General features: G+C 55.3%; 1 protein-coding gene across 1 annotated transcript in view; it reads right to left on the reverse strand.

Annotated features, from left to right (window-relative positions):
• The window catches only part of SLC39A11 (solute carrier family 39 member 11), an 80,169-nt gene that overhangs the window by 11,312 nt on the left and 56,139 nt on the right, over positions 1-12,718 (reverse strand). The window contains exon 7 of the mRNA XM_029960133.1: positions 8,705-8,774. Within this exon, the coding sequence (XP_029815993.1) occupies positions 8,705-8,774 (70 nt within the window). The remainder of the gene's footprint in view (positions 1-8,704; positions 8,775-12,718) is intronic.

Consider the following 12,718-nt stretch of genomic DNA (forward strand, 5'->3'; position numbering starts at 1 on the left):
CTCCCAAAGCCCCCCCAGAGAGGTGAGAAGCCAAAGAGCTTCTCCTGGCACTGCCTGTCCTTCAGGTTGTATCGCCACAGGAGGAGAACACAACCATTACACAGACTTTCCACCAAGCCAGATGTTGTTTGGGAGACCAGCTGCCTCTCCTAAGCATTCCAAATCAATCAAAAACTCAGTCTAGACACTGGAGTAAGGGATGAGGAAGGAGTGAGAGGGAAGAGGAGGGGAGACTATTTATACAGCGACGTAAAGGCGAAGAGCCAGCGAGGGATTGGCAGCCAAGAGCCCGGCTCCCAGCCAGGCTCTGGAGACCTCCCTGCTCACTTGGGAGATCTCCTCCTCCTCCAACCTGGCAAGAAATCCAGGCTGCAGCACCCACCCAGCCCCAGGAGCTGGGCTGCTGTGGGCTTTCCATCCAACTGACTTGGACAAGAGACAGGAAAGAGAAGAAGAGTGAGTGTTGTCACCAAACCTGCAGGGACCACCGTGGCCAAGGAGCCTCCAGCATGTGGCCACGAGCCACAGAGCCTGAGGGAGTCCCCCCTGAGGGACTCCTGCCAGCCTGGCTCCACCATGGGCTGCACCACTTCAGACAAGCTTCCCCTTCATGTGCCCCGAGTTTTAGCTCCTGGATTTCAGGAAAGCTCAAAGCACCTGTTTCCCCCCCCCTGCATTTCTCCTCTTAAAGCACATTTGCAAAGGGGGCTGGGACATCTGCACTGGAGGTTCTTGGTGGGGAGATGCCGTCACTGCTGGCAGGAGCCTCCTCATCTCCTCCTCTCCTCACCTCACCTCTCCTCTCCTCCTCTCCATCCATCTCTGCTGAGGTTCAACCATGATCAGAAACACAACAATCCTGGTTTGTGGCTCAAACCCTTCCAGCCCACTCTGTGCTCCAGAGAGGTGGTGACAACACGCCCTGGTACCATCCCCACCCTTCCCAGAGAAAAGCCCTGGGGAAACCCATTACTCCCAGTAATAAACATCCACCTTCGGGCCAGGCTAATTAAAAGGTGCTTAATAAGCAGCTTTGTTTTGTAACCAGGGGCAGTCCTGGGCTTTGTTCTGCACCCATTTGTCTGGGATCCCGGGAAAGGTGGAAATCCCCCTCACCTCATCCCTAGGTGGGCTTTCCCCGTGAGGTGTTTCCGTGATCTGATAAAGAGGTTGGGATTGGACCCCACATTTTGATCCTTCCCCTTTATTAGCTCCACTGTGGATCTATTCATAAGCCAGAGACGGGATCTCATGTGTGTGAACCAGAGAAAAACCCAGTGTGTCTTCTGCTGTCTCCCAGACCACAATGATTTCCATTCATTCAAAGAAAACACAGTATAAAATTTTTGCCTGGTTTCAATCTCCCTACATTAATCAAGCCCTCTTTTTTTTTTTTTCCCAGCCTGAGAGACACAGCGTGGGAGGCACAGGCTGTCCCATGAAATAATATTTTCCAAGCCATAGTCAAAGTCTGCCTGTCAACTCGAAGCCTCTCTTCTGTCTGTTTTACCAAAGCTGGACAGGAAACAATCTGTGGGCACAACAGATCAAAACAAGGCCAGCATTCCCAGCAAAAGGGCGGATGAATGGGAACCATTGTGCTGTGGTGGAGGAAACATCCCCAGCATCATAGGGGGGGGACATATCTCTGTTTCCATCCCTTCCCCACTCACCCCCTGCCTCCCCAGCTGCCCCACGGAGGGGATTCCCTGGAGGAGATGGTGGGGCAGGTGGGACGGGGGGAATGAGGGTGGGACACCCAGAACCACCATGTGCTGGTCCAGCAGCACCAAAAGCAGGTCGAGCCGGGCAATCCAAGTTAAACATTATTCCCACAAACCCCACTTCCCCCCTTCCTTGCCCCCACACCAAACCAGGATCAGCCCGTGGATCAAACCTCACCTGCAGCTGGCAAAAGGGGGTGCAGCAAAGTGTCTGGTGGGATTTGGGGGTGCTGAAGGGGAGAGGGGATCCATCCCTGCCCCATCCCCAGAGTTTAGGGGAGCAAAGCTCACCAGGTACAGATCCACCTTTTCTGGGAGGATCCCAGCCCAGGAAAAGAGGGTGCTGAGGGGGTGACACCCACAGGGGGGTCCCTGGGGGCTCCCCTGCCTCCAGCTCACCCTCCAGCTGCTAAAGGGGATCCACATGAACCCCAAGAACAGCTCCCAGCTGTCAACAAACCCCCCCAAAACCCCTCTGCTTTAAACCAAAGGTAACAACCAGCTCCCCACACCCCCTCAAACACACTCAGCTTCATCCTAAGGCAGAGCTTTGCCAAAAATTTGCCTGCACCACATTTAACCTCCCTAAATTACCTGCATCCGTGGGATCCGATGAGGACCCAGTGCCCAGACCACCCATGGCTTAACAAAACACTTCACTTTATTTTTCAAACCTCCAGTCCTTTATATATATATATATATATATATTTATCATCTGCTCCAAGTAATTTATGGCATTTAACTCGATATTGGTTCCATTTATTTGAACCTCCTCTCACCTTGGGAAGAGCAGCCCCTTGCTTGGGGCTTTGCCAGGGAAAAAGCCACATCTGGGAATCCCATTAGCTCCAGGGTTTGCTCTCCAGCCCTGGGAGACCAGGCAGCAGCCCCAGATCTGTGGGAAGAGGCTGACAGGAACATGGATGTTACCCCCTAGTGTCAGCTGGGAGAGGAGCAGCACCCGGGATGGGACTGGGATGGGAACAGGGCTGCAGGTCATCCCAGGCACCTCTGCCTCCCTGGCCATCCACAGGGACAGGAGCTCTGCACCCCTGTAACAGGGATGGCCTTGAAAATAAAAATTCAATGTGCTTTTGGGGAGGGAAGAATGCAGGGAAGTCCATCCGTGTTTTATCCTGACTTTTCAGCTCGAGTCGGACTTGCAGGTGTTTTTTGCCTGCACCCAGCCAAGTTATTCACTGCAACAGTCAGACCCACACTGCCCTGAGCCATCTGTGGTTTTGATGGAGGAAGCAGAGAAGCAGCTGTTCCCCATCCATGCCAGGAGCACAGGGAATGTGCCCAAGGACCCTGTGGGGAAGAAGAGAGGGTACCCAGGCAAAGAGCACCATTGCAACGTCTGCTTCTAAAGATCCAAGCAAAAAGTGCACTGAAAATCCTCTCTCCAGCATTTCCCAGTTGCTACAGGCTTGATTTTCCAGCCTTAATAACAGCCTTTTATCAGATTTTTAAAATTACACACACAAGTGATGTTAAAATAACAGGGAGGCTGCAGGATGGAGCTGCACCCACACAGCCCCCGAGTCCCCAGGGGGGAACCAGCACACGGAGATACTGCCACTGGGAGAGCATCCCTGGAGCACAGCCTTCACATCCCAGCTGGAAAACAGCTCAGCCAGAGCATCTCCTGCTGCCTGTCCTGCCAGCCAGGGGTGCAGGGAATATCCCACCTGCTGGAATCACTGCCATTCCTGGTGGAGGAGCGGATCAGCCAGAGAGGGACTGGCAGGGAAAATCCAGATGGTTCAAAGCTAATTGGGAAACAGATTCCCTTTTCCTCTCCAAATTAGCCAGCCAAGGTCCAGCACTGCCCACCACACATGACCCCAGTCACTGCCACCCCCATGTCCCCCCACCACTCTCCATCCTCCTCCTCAGGGCAGTGGGTGTCTCAAAGACATTCCCAAATCCTTCTCCTGTGAAAAGCAGAATCACTGGCCCAGGTATTTTAGGGCAGTTTTCTGTTCCCTCTGCAGCACAACACAGGCACACTCGGGCGTTCCTGCCATCCCCACCAGGGAAATTCATCTTATGCTGAATTTCTCACTGACAGAAACAAATCCACAGGAAGCAGCAACGCTCCGTAAGGAAAGGGCTTTGGCCTTTGTGTGCTCCCACCCAGCAGGGCCACAAGCTGCCTGCAGAAAGCAAACAGCACATGGGGGATTTGTTGGGCAAGAAGCAGAACCAGGCTCCTGCATCCCCGTTATCCCACCCTGCTCCCCCCAGTCCCAGTCACCACAGCCAGGCAAGCCCTCGATGGTGGGTGGGATGGGGAGGGGGATAACCAGCCCCTCGTGCTGATTCTCAAAGGAAGAGTCTCTGATGGGGAAGGGGGAGAAAAGGAGGTGCCCAAGGACCCCACGTCCCCCTCCAACCTTGTGCTTCCAGCCAAGGGATGAGCTCCCGCCCGGGATGCCGGAGGGCAGAGCTGCAGGTCCCGGGGTGCCAGCGTGGGATCCCCTCCCTGCCAGCCCTGGCCCCCCCCTCAGAGCTGCCCAGCATCCCAGCCCATGGAATGAGGGGCTCATTGGTGCTGCCTTCATCCCCTAAAAGACACACCAGGGACTTGGAGAGAGGGAGAACACCCGACACAGGACGTACAGAGCACAGACAGCAACAGGGACCTGTCACGGCCCCTCTCCTCCTACACCCAGCCCTGGGAAAGCCACTGACAGAGTGGACCAGCACCAGACAGCCCTGTGTGCCCCCTGCCTGTACCTCTGCCTGCCCCCCTGCCCGCTCTGCACCCCCGGAGCAGCCCTGGGACACTCCAATCCCGCCCGTCCTGCCCTCGGCAGCTCCATCCCCATCTGGTTCCTGTTAAATCAGCCACACAGGACGGGCAGAGCCCCCTCCCCCCAGCTCAGTGTGCGAGGAGGGGGAGGCAGAACAGCTTTTTTAAGACATGGCTGCCCTTCTCTTTACCTTCCTGCCTGGAAGGCAGCCAGGAGCAGCTCCTGCCTCCCCGCTCCCATCTGGAGGGAACCTTCCCCTGCCAGGACACACACCCACCCTTGGCACTGCCCGTGTGCAGGGGCATCCTCCTCCTCCCTGGGCACACCCCTGCTCTGGTCCTGCTCCTCTGCTGGCCCTGCAGCAGTTTTGTCCAGAGCTGTTATTTCCACCCCGTGGAACTTTCCAATATTTGTATCCTTGCGAGGAGCTGGGCAGGAGAAGTGCAGTCCCACAGCAGGGAGGGATGTCCCAGCCTAAGGACAGCTCAGCCCCCCCAGAAAACACCTCAAAAGCAGACATTAGGTTGTCCTAAGCCCCATCTAAATTTCCATTAAACCTACATCACCCTTCCAAAACAGGCAGGAGAAGCACCAACAGCCAAGGTCCAACCCCACACTGAGACCCAACCACCACCCTCGGGCACAGCACCACGTTCTGCTCACATTCCCTGACAGGAATAAAATCATAGAATCCTGGAATGGTCTGGGTTGGAAAGGACCTTAAAGAGCATCCAATTCCAATGGGCAGGGACACCTTCCACTAGCCCAGGTTGCTCCAAGCCCCGTCCAACCTGGCCTTGGACACTCCCAGGGATGGGGCAGCCACAGCCCCTCTGGGCTCCAAGTGGGTTCCCCCCCTCAAGCCATAAATGATCCCAGCTCCAGTTCCCAGAGGAGGCAGGAGGAGCAGGAACAGAGCCTGCACACCCGGGGGCAGCAAAGAAACACGGAGGAGCACAGGCAGGGCTGGAGCAGCCAGGATGCTCCAGGATGCTCCGGGACACAGGGAGGGAGGAGCCCAGGATCCTGCAAGCACAGAGGGATTGGCAGGACCCCACCAGAGCCCAGGGAGTCACAAGGTGGCTGAGGTGGTACATGCAAAGCACCAGGAGTTTTAGAAGGTGATATCCCACTCTGCCTCCTAATCATCAGGTTTTGGGTTTTACCCAAACCCCGGGGTGACCATGAGCTGTGGGTCTGCACCTGCACTGCTCTGCTCACACCACCCTCACAAAACCCTCTCTTGGAGCACCCTTAGGTACTGGAAGGGGCTCTGAGGTTTTCCCAGAGCCTTCTCTTCCCCAGGCTGGACATCCCCAGCTCTCTCCATAGCAAACATTTGCAAAGGCCACGGCCCCAAAGAGCCTTTGGACAGAGCAGGGCTGTGTCCCACCGGGGAGATGGAAGGAATTCAGGCTCCTGCTGAGATCTCACCCCTGGGGGAGCAACCCAGGCATTGCTTCCCCAGTCAGTGCTGCTTCATCCAGCACAAGGAGCAGGCAGGGTCCTCTGACAGTGAGGGCAGGTCACAGCCAACCCTGGAAACGTCTCCCAGCCACTGGCAACATCCCCAAGAACCCAAATCCATCCCGTGCTCGGGCTCTGAGCACATCAGAGTGTTCTGAAATGCTTCTGCACGACTCCAGGTTGGAAGGAACCAGCCTGGCTCAGCTGGCTCCAGCTCAGCCCGGTGCTAAGGGGGTTTGTCACTCCCAGGGGGAAGGAGAAGTGGGATGGAGGGGGAAAACTGAGTCCCTCAGCTGCTCCATTAAAGTGCTGCTTCAAATCAATGGGTGTGAGGGGGATCAGGACTGTTGTGTCCCCTCAGAGCTGTGGCCACGGAGCAATTTTCCCTCTGGATGTGTCAAGACTTAGCTCTGTCTCTCACATTATATGCTATTTCTTAAACCCACAGAACCCAAATTACCCAGCCTGAAATTCTCGTGGATATTTCCAAACGGCTCCACAGCTACCCCGAGTGATTCTGGGCTGCCTGCAAGATGACAGTGACAGACAAATTGATGGCAATGAAGTTATTTTGTCTCCCTTTGCAGCTGACTGAATTTGCATTGGTATTTTCATGGTGCAGATGCCACCTTTCATCTAACGTGATTAATGCCGTCGTAAATACAGAGAAAGAACCAGCTGCTTCTGCCTCCTCAGCTTCCACGGAGCAGCTGGGGGGAAAAAAAGTCCTTTTGTTCCAGCATCTCCAGAGCCTCTGCAGGCTTTGTGAAGAGCCCTTTATTTCAAAAGGTTAGAGAAATGTGGTGGGTAAAGCCGGAGGATCCTGCTTTTCTCGCTGGGATCTCTGGCAATCCGTGAGCCAGGGATGAGACAGGGAACTGGGAACGGAAGGTTTGGGTCGTGTCTTTGTGGGGTCCTTGTGAGCACAGCTTGTGCCTGGACACAGAAGGGGCTGGTCAGCCTGGAAGGATCCAAAACCAGCCCTGAGAACCCAGAGATCCTCCAGCAGGAATTATGGAATGGTTTGGGTTGGAAGGAAACGTAAAGCCCATCCAGTCCCACCCCCTGCCATGGGCAGGGACACCTTCCACTAGCCCAGGTTGCTCCAAGCCCCGTCCAACCTGGACCTGGACACTTCCAGGGATCCAGGGGCAGCCACAGCTTCTCTGGGCAACCTGTGCCAGGGCCTCCCCACCCTCAGAAGAAAGAATTTCTCTCTAAAATCCAATCTAACCCTGCCCTCTTTAGGAACGAGGTGACTGAGCCATGACAGCACTTTTCACCCACGAGCTGTAAGGGTTGGGCTGATTAATCACTGACTGAGCACAACCCCTGCCCCCAAACTGCAAACACTACAGCAGGGTCTGGGAAATGAAGGGTTAAGAGAAAACGGGGTGAAACTCGGGTGTAAATTGCAAGCAGAAAGAGAAAAGGACATCGGGAGCAGAAGGTGCCGTTTGCAAGGCAGCCACCGAGAGGTGCCAGCAGCTCTCCCAAAGCCTCGGCAGCTCTTCCAGCTTCACACCACACTTACTCCTTTCTCCCATTTTTTCCAGCAACGCCCCCAGTCTGCCCAGTTCCAGCTCTGCTGTGACAGCAGTGCTGTCACCCGGGCTTTGCTCCTGCTTGGAGGAGCAGGAAACACTCCCAAAGCCCAAAACACCACAGACAGCCTGGAGGAGCTGCATGAACCCCTGTGTTCACACCAGTCCTGGAGAGAAGCACAGAAAGGTTTGCCTGGAAGCACCAGAGACAAGGCTGGCACTGCCAAAACCAGCTGCTGGTGAGGCTGGAGCAGGGCACAGGGATACCAGGGCACAGGGATGCCTTTATGGCCACCAGTTCCAGAATCCAGCGGTCCTGCTTGGCAGGAATGGAAAACAAAGCCACCACATGCTTTCCAGCAGCTCCAGCAGCTGTTCCTACCCATTGGGGATGCTGCTTTTATGGAAAATCTCAGCATTTATCTAAAAGGAGAGCGTGGAGCCTGTGCCAGGGAGCCTGCCTGCTCCAGGGGAGGGGGAGGACAAGATGATGCCATCCTTGCAGGGAGCCACGGAGATCCTGGGCAGGGGCACTGGGAAGAGCTCCTGTGAGCCTGTGCCACTCTTGCTGCCAGCTCCAGGGAAAGGGAGTTCTCCAGGTGAAGATTTCCCTCTGCCTCCACCTGATTTACCATCTCCAGCTTTCAGTCTTATCTCCAGGGGTTTTTTCTTCCCCTCCCTCCCAAGTTCCCCAAGGGCAAAGCTGCCCACAGAGGAACAGCTACCAGTGTTGAGCTGAGCTGGCAGCATCCCCAGGGATGTTTAAGGGGGATAAGGGAGAGGGATAAAGACCCCAGTGGGGTGCTGACAAACCCCTCGGCAGCGACCGGCGCAGGGAAGAGGCAGCCAGTGCCTCCTGACACAGCCCAGCATCCCAAAATCCCTGTGTGCACCTGTCCAGACCCAGCAGCACCCACTGGGACACTCAGCTGCCTCCTCTCCATGGCCTCCCCAGCTCCACTGATCCCAGCAAGGATCAAACACGGAACCACTGCAGAAACCATCGACCACAGAAGCCTTTCCTCAAGTCCAACAACCACGAACACCCGGAAAATCCACCAGCACCAGCAATTCCTTCCACTCCCTCTGCATACACTTGTGCTTCCAGGCAAGTTTCAGTCAAGAAACACATCTCCAACCCCCCCTGGCATGGGACAATGTGGGACAGACAGGCAGACAGGCTCCAAGAGGCGAAGGAACAGTGTCTTACCTGGCACTTTGGAATGTTGCAGATGCGGATTTTCCAATAGCCCCGAATCCAACTCCCACTGCCAGACCCTCTGAAACAGGAAAAAAACAGTAAGGCCAAACCCTACAGCAGCCCTGAGACCACCCCTCCTCCTGTGCTCCATCAGAGCCAGGACTGGTGGGAGCAGGGAGAGGATCCCAGGCCAGGTGGGTTCCCTGCTCGTTTAAATCCAGGTGCATTTAATCCAAGCTCAGTGTCACTGCCCAGGGTATTCCCCACCAGGAACACAAACCAGCTGTTTCTTGGAAAGCCAACAAGGAGAGAAAAGGGTTCTGGACTGATGAGTGCACCAAAGGGCAGAAGATCCCAATCCCCACCAGCTGAAATGGGATTTTAACAAGGAGCAAAACAGCACAAACCACCGAATCTGTTCAAAAAGGTTCAGGCTCAGCAAACCTCTCTGCAGAACTGGTGCCATGGTGGATTCCAGAAGAACAACCATCAGTTTCTCCCATAAACCCCCCAGGAGCTGGGCTAAGCCAGGATCAGGCTTCCAGCAATGTCCCCTCCCTGCTTTCTGGTCTCCCTGTGCCCCAAAATGACACAACACCTGTTGGGGACAGTCCCCAAAGCAAAGGAAACCCAAACTCCACCAGTGTCACTGGAGTGTTCCCTGTGTCCCACAGGATGAGGTCTCAGATGAAGAGGACGTGTGTGTATATGTGTGTGTGTGTTTGTGGTCTTCTGAGTTTCCAGTTGCCTTGGAAACACACCATAAAAAGCAGCACTAACTTGGATAATCACGGATTTGCATCGAGTCCAGGCTGAGCACGAACTGAACACTCAACAGCTCCTCAGAGCCTTGATCCAAGGCTTGTGCCAAGGCTCAGCATGGAAACAGAGCAGCCAGCAGCCCTATGAACAGGGTTACAGGGCAAGGAGATCCCAATGTGTGCCCCAAATCCCACCTCTGGTGATAACTCCAGAGGGACCACGGCACGTGGGGAACACACAGGGCCTGGGGGGGAGTCACACACTCATGCAAAGGGCTCCCTCTGCCCCAAAACCACCCCCCTGGGACATGGCTGAGCACCCAGGGCAGGGGCTGAGCCCTGCAGGGTGGGGGGTGCCCGTGGTGGTGGCTCTGGAGGGCTCTGCTCTGCCAAACTTTGGGAGGCAGATCCTTTTAAAGACATCTCATGGCTGTGTGCAGTTCAGCTCCGGGCATGTCGTGAAGCTCCACACCAATGGGGCTGGCACTGCTCTTCCCAGAGCTTCCTTTTCAAGTGTGACTTGTCCAGAGAGCAAAAGCCAAAGGGCAAAGAGCCCTTTTTCATAACTCATCGTGACTCGTTATAACACTCATTTGTGTGACAACAAAAACAGCTCTGACCGGGGGGAAAAGCCACAACACCTTCCCTGCTGCCAGGTGGGACTCGTGGAATGAGAAAGCCACAGCTAATGGAAGCACAACTCACATCCACGTGGAGACAAATGAGGGGAATCAGCCTCACAGATGGTGCGTAGTGAGCTGCGGAGCCGGAGGGGGAGCAGCAGCCCGGGGTGGAAGCTGCAGCACGGGGGGACTCACCAGCACAGGGAGGAGGAGGGACACAGCAGCCTCTGGCCACGGGCTGTTCCATGGCCCCACGTCCCAGGAGAGCCCATGAGAGCTGGGGCAGGACAAGCAGCAGCACCACAAACCAACCGAGGGGCTGCTGATCCCGGAGCATCCCATGGCAAAGCACGGCCAAGGAAGTTTGGAGTCATGGGCAGTGCAGACACAGCACATCCCACCACCTTGGATGCTTGGAAAACCTCTAATTATATGCAGCAGCTACCGTGTGATGCTTTTGGCCCAGTGCTGTGTTTTGTTTCAAATACTGAATTTCAAAAAGCCTGCCAAGATCCCACAATGACTTCACTGCTGCCACAGCACAGGTTCAGCCTCTTTCAAAGGTGTCACACCTCAAAAGGACCCTGCTCTGCAGGTAAATGAGCAGATTCACAAGGATCCACGTGGAAACCAAGCACAGAGAGCTCAGTGCCAAGTGTGCCCACACTCCCAGCTCCCAGCTCAGCCCTCCTTCAGCCCCTCTCCTGGGTGTTCTGCACAAACTCAAATTATAAATAGCCTGAGTGGCTTCTTCAGGTGAGAAAAGACACAAAAAGAGAAAGGTTAATGCTTCCACGTCAGCCACTTAGAGACAGGCTGTGCTGGAGGCTCTGGAAATGCCTGACTGGGACATGAGGTCACTGGAGGTGGGAATGGGAGAGCAGCTCTTACCACTGCAGGCTCAGGCATCAGCTGGAAAAACAAACAGCCCTGGGGAGTTCCTGGTTCTTGGCACCACTGTGAGCGAGGCAGAGAGAAGCAGAGCCATAAAATCATGGAATGGGTTGGGTTGGAAAGGACCTTAAAGCCCATCTCCTTCCATTCCATCCCCTGCCATGGGCAGGGACACCTTCCACTAGCCCAGCTTGCTCCAAGCCCCATCCAACCTGGCCTGGGACACTTCCAGGGATCCAGGGGCAGCCACAGCTTCTGTGGGCAACCTGTGCCAGGGCCTCCCCACCCTCACAGGGAACAATTTCTTCCCAATATCCCCTCTAAATCATTCCCAGGTAACCCCGAGTGACTGAAGGATTTACCACGGGCCACCACTCTGCAAGGCCAAAGCTTAGGATGTGAAAGAAGGTGAAAGGAACGTGTCCATGTCCCACAGTAAAACCTTTCCATGTCAGAGGGGTTTTTTCCAAGGATTTCAGCAGCTGTCAGTCCCCCTTCCAAGCGGTGACAGAGCTGGAGAGGCTCCACACGACCCTGTTGTCTGGAGAGCTCCCGTGGAGAAGGCACCAGGCTGGGGGTTCATTGGGCACCTCTTGGCAGAACAAAGGCAGAGAAAAATGACCAATTTCAGCCACTGTCAGGAAAATGCTTCTATTTAACCTAAACAAAGGGATTTTGCCTCTCTTGGGCTTCCTTGGCTTTGCAATTCAAGACACTTTGTCCTGATAAAGCATTTACCCAGGGATCAGACTAATCCTGAGCTAACTCGGGGATCAGCTCCACACCTCTCAGCTCCTTACAAAGCCATTTTCCTCCCTGCTTGTTTTCCAAGGAAAGAAAAAAAAGCCCTTCAAACCCTCCAAGCTGAAAGCAATAACTGTGCTGGAGGGTCACTGCAGACACTGCAGGGGCTGCTGCCAGACGGCTGCAGGATGTGTTTGGCAAGAGCACGATGTCCACAGGTCTCCTTACACAGCACAGCTCACATCCACACCTGACCAGGGCAAACTTGGAAAGGGAAGGCCAAGAGGGAACATCACAGCAAGGAGAGGTCAGTGCTGAGGGAAAGACCACAGGGGAGCAGGGCAAAGTAGGGAACACCACAGAAAAATGGAGTTGGTGCAGAGGGAAGGACCATGGGAAGGGGAGCAGAACAAAGCTCTGTGGGCACAGAGCCATGTCAGGGCACCTCAGGCAGGCAGAGGTGACCCAGGGTGACCTGACAGCTGCAGCACTGACTGGAGCAGCCAAGGAGAGACTCCCAGAGCTCAAGAAAAGCTGGCAAAGAGCACGTCAGCCAAGGGAGCAGAGACAGGGACACGCTGCTCCCAGAGAGCCTCCCACACCTTCACACTTGGCCCGAGGTCCCCAGGTCCCCCCCTGCTCATCCCCAGCACATGGAGGGGACTGGGATGTGTGGATCCTGCTGTCATAGCCTGGGTTTTATTCCTACTTTAATTTCACTCCAGTGCCCCATCAGCAGAGCTGCAGAACAGCACAAGATGTTCCGTCTGGTTGAGCCAGGAGGACAGTGACAGTGTTCCCGTCTGCTCCAATCCACAGGAGCGCAGGAATTGCTTGGGATGGGCTTTGGGATGAGGCCCAGCACTGATCCATCTGCTCCCCCTCAGCATGGAAAGCTCTGCATGCTCCCACTCCGTGCTGGGACGTTCCTGGGGAGGTTGAAGCCCTGCAGCCCCAGGGGGACGTGAGATGGTGCATCCCTGGGGAGCTCGGGGTTCCAG

Source organism: Manacus vitellinus, unplaced genomic scaffold (assembly GCF_001715985.3).
Source record: "Manacus vitellinus isolate BGI_N305 unplaced genomic scaffold, ASM171598v3 scaffold_24_pilon, whole genome shotgun sequence".
Taxonomy (NCBI): domain Eukaryota; kingdom Metazoa; phylum Chordata; class Aves; order Passeriformes; family Pipridae; genus Manacus; species Manacus vitellinus.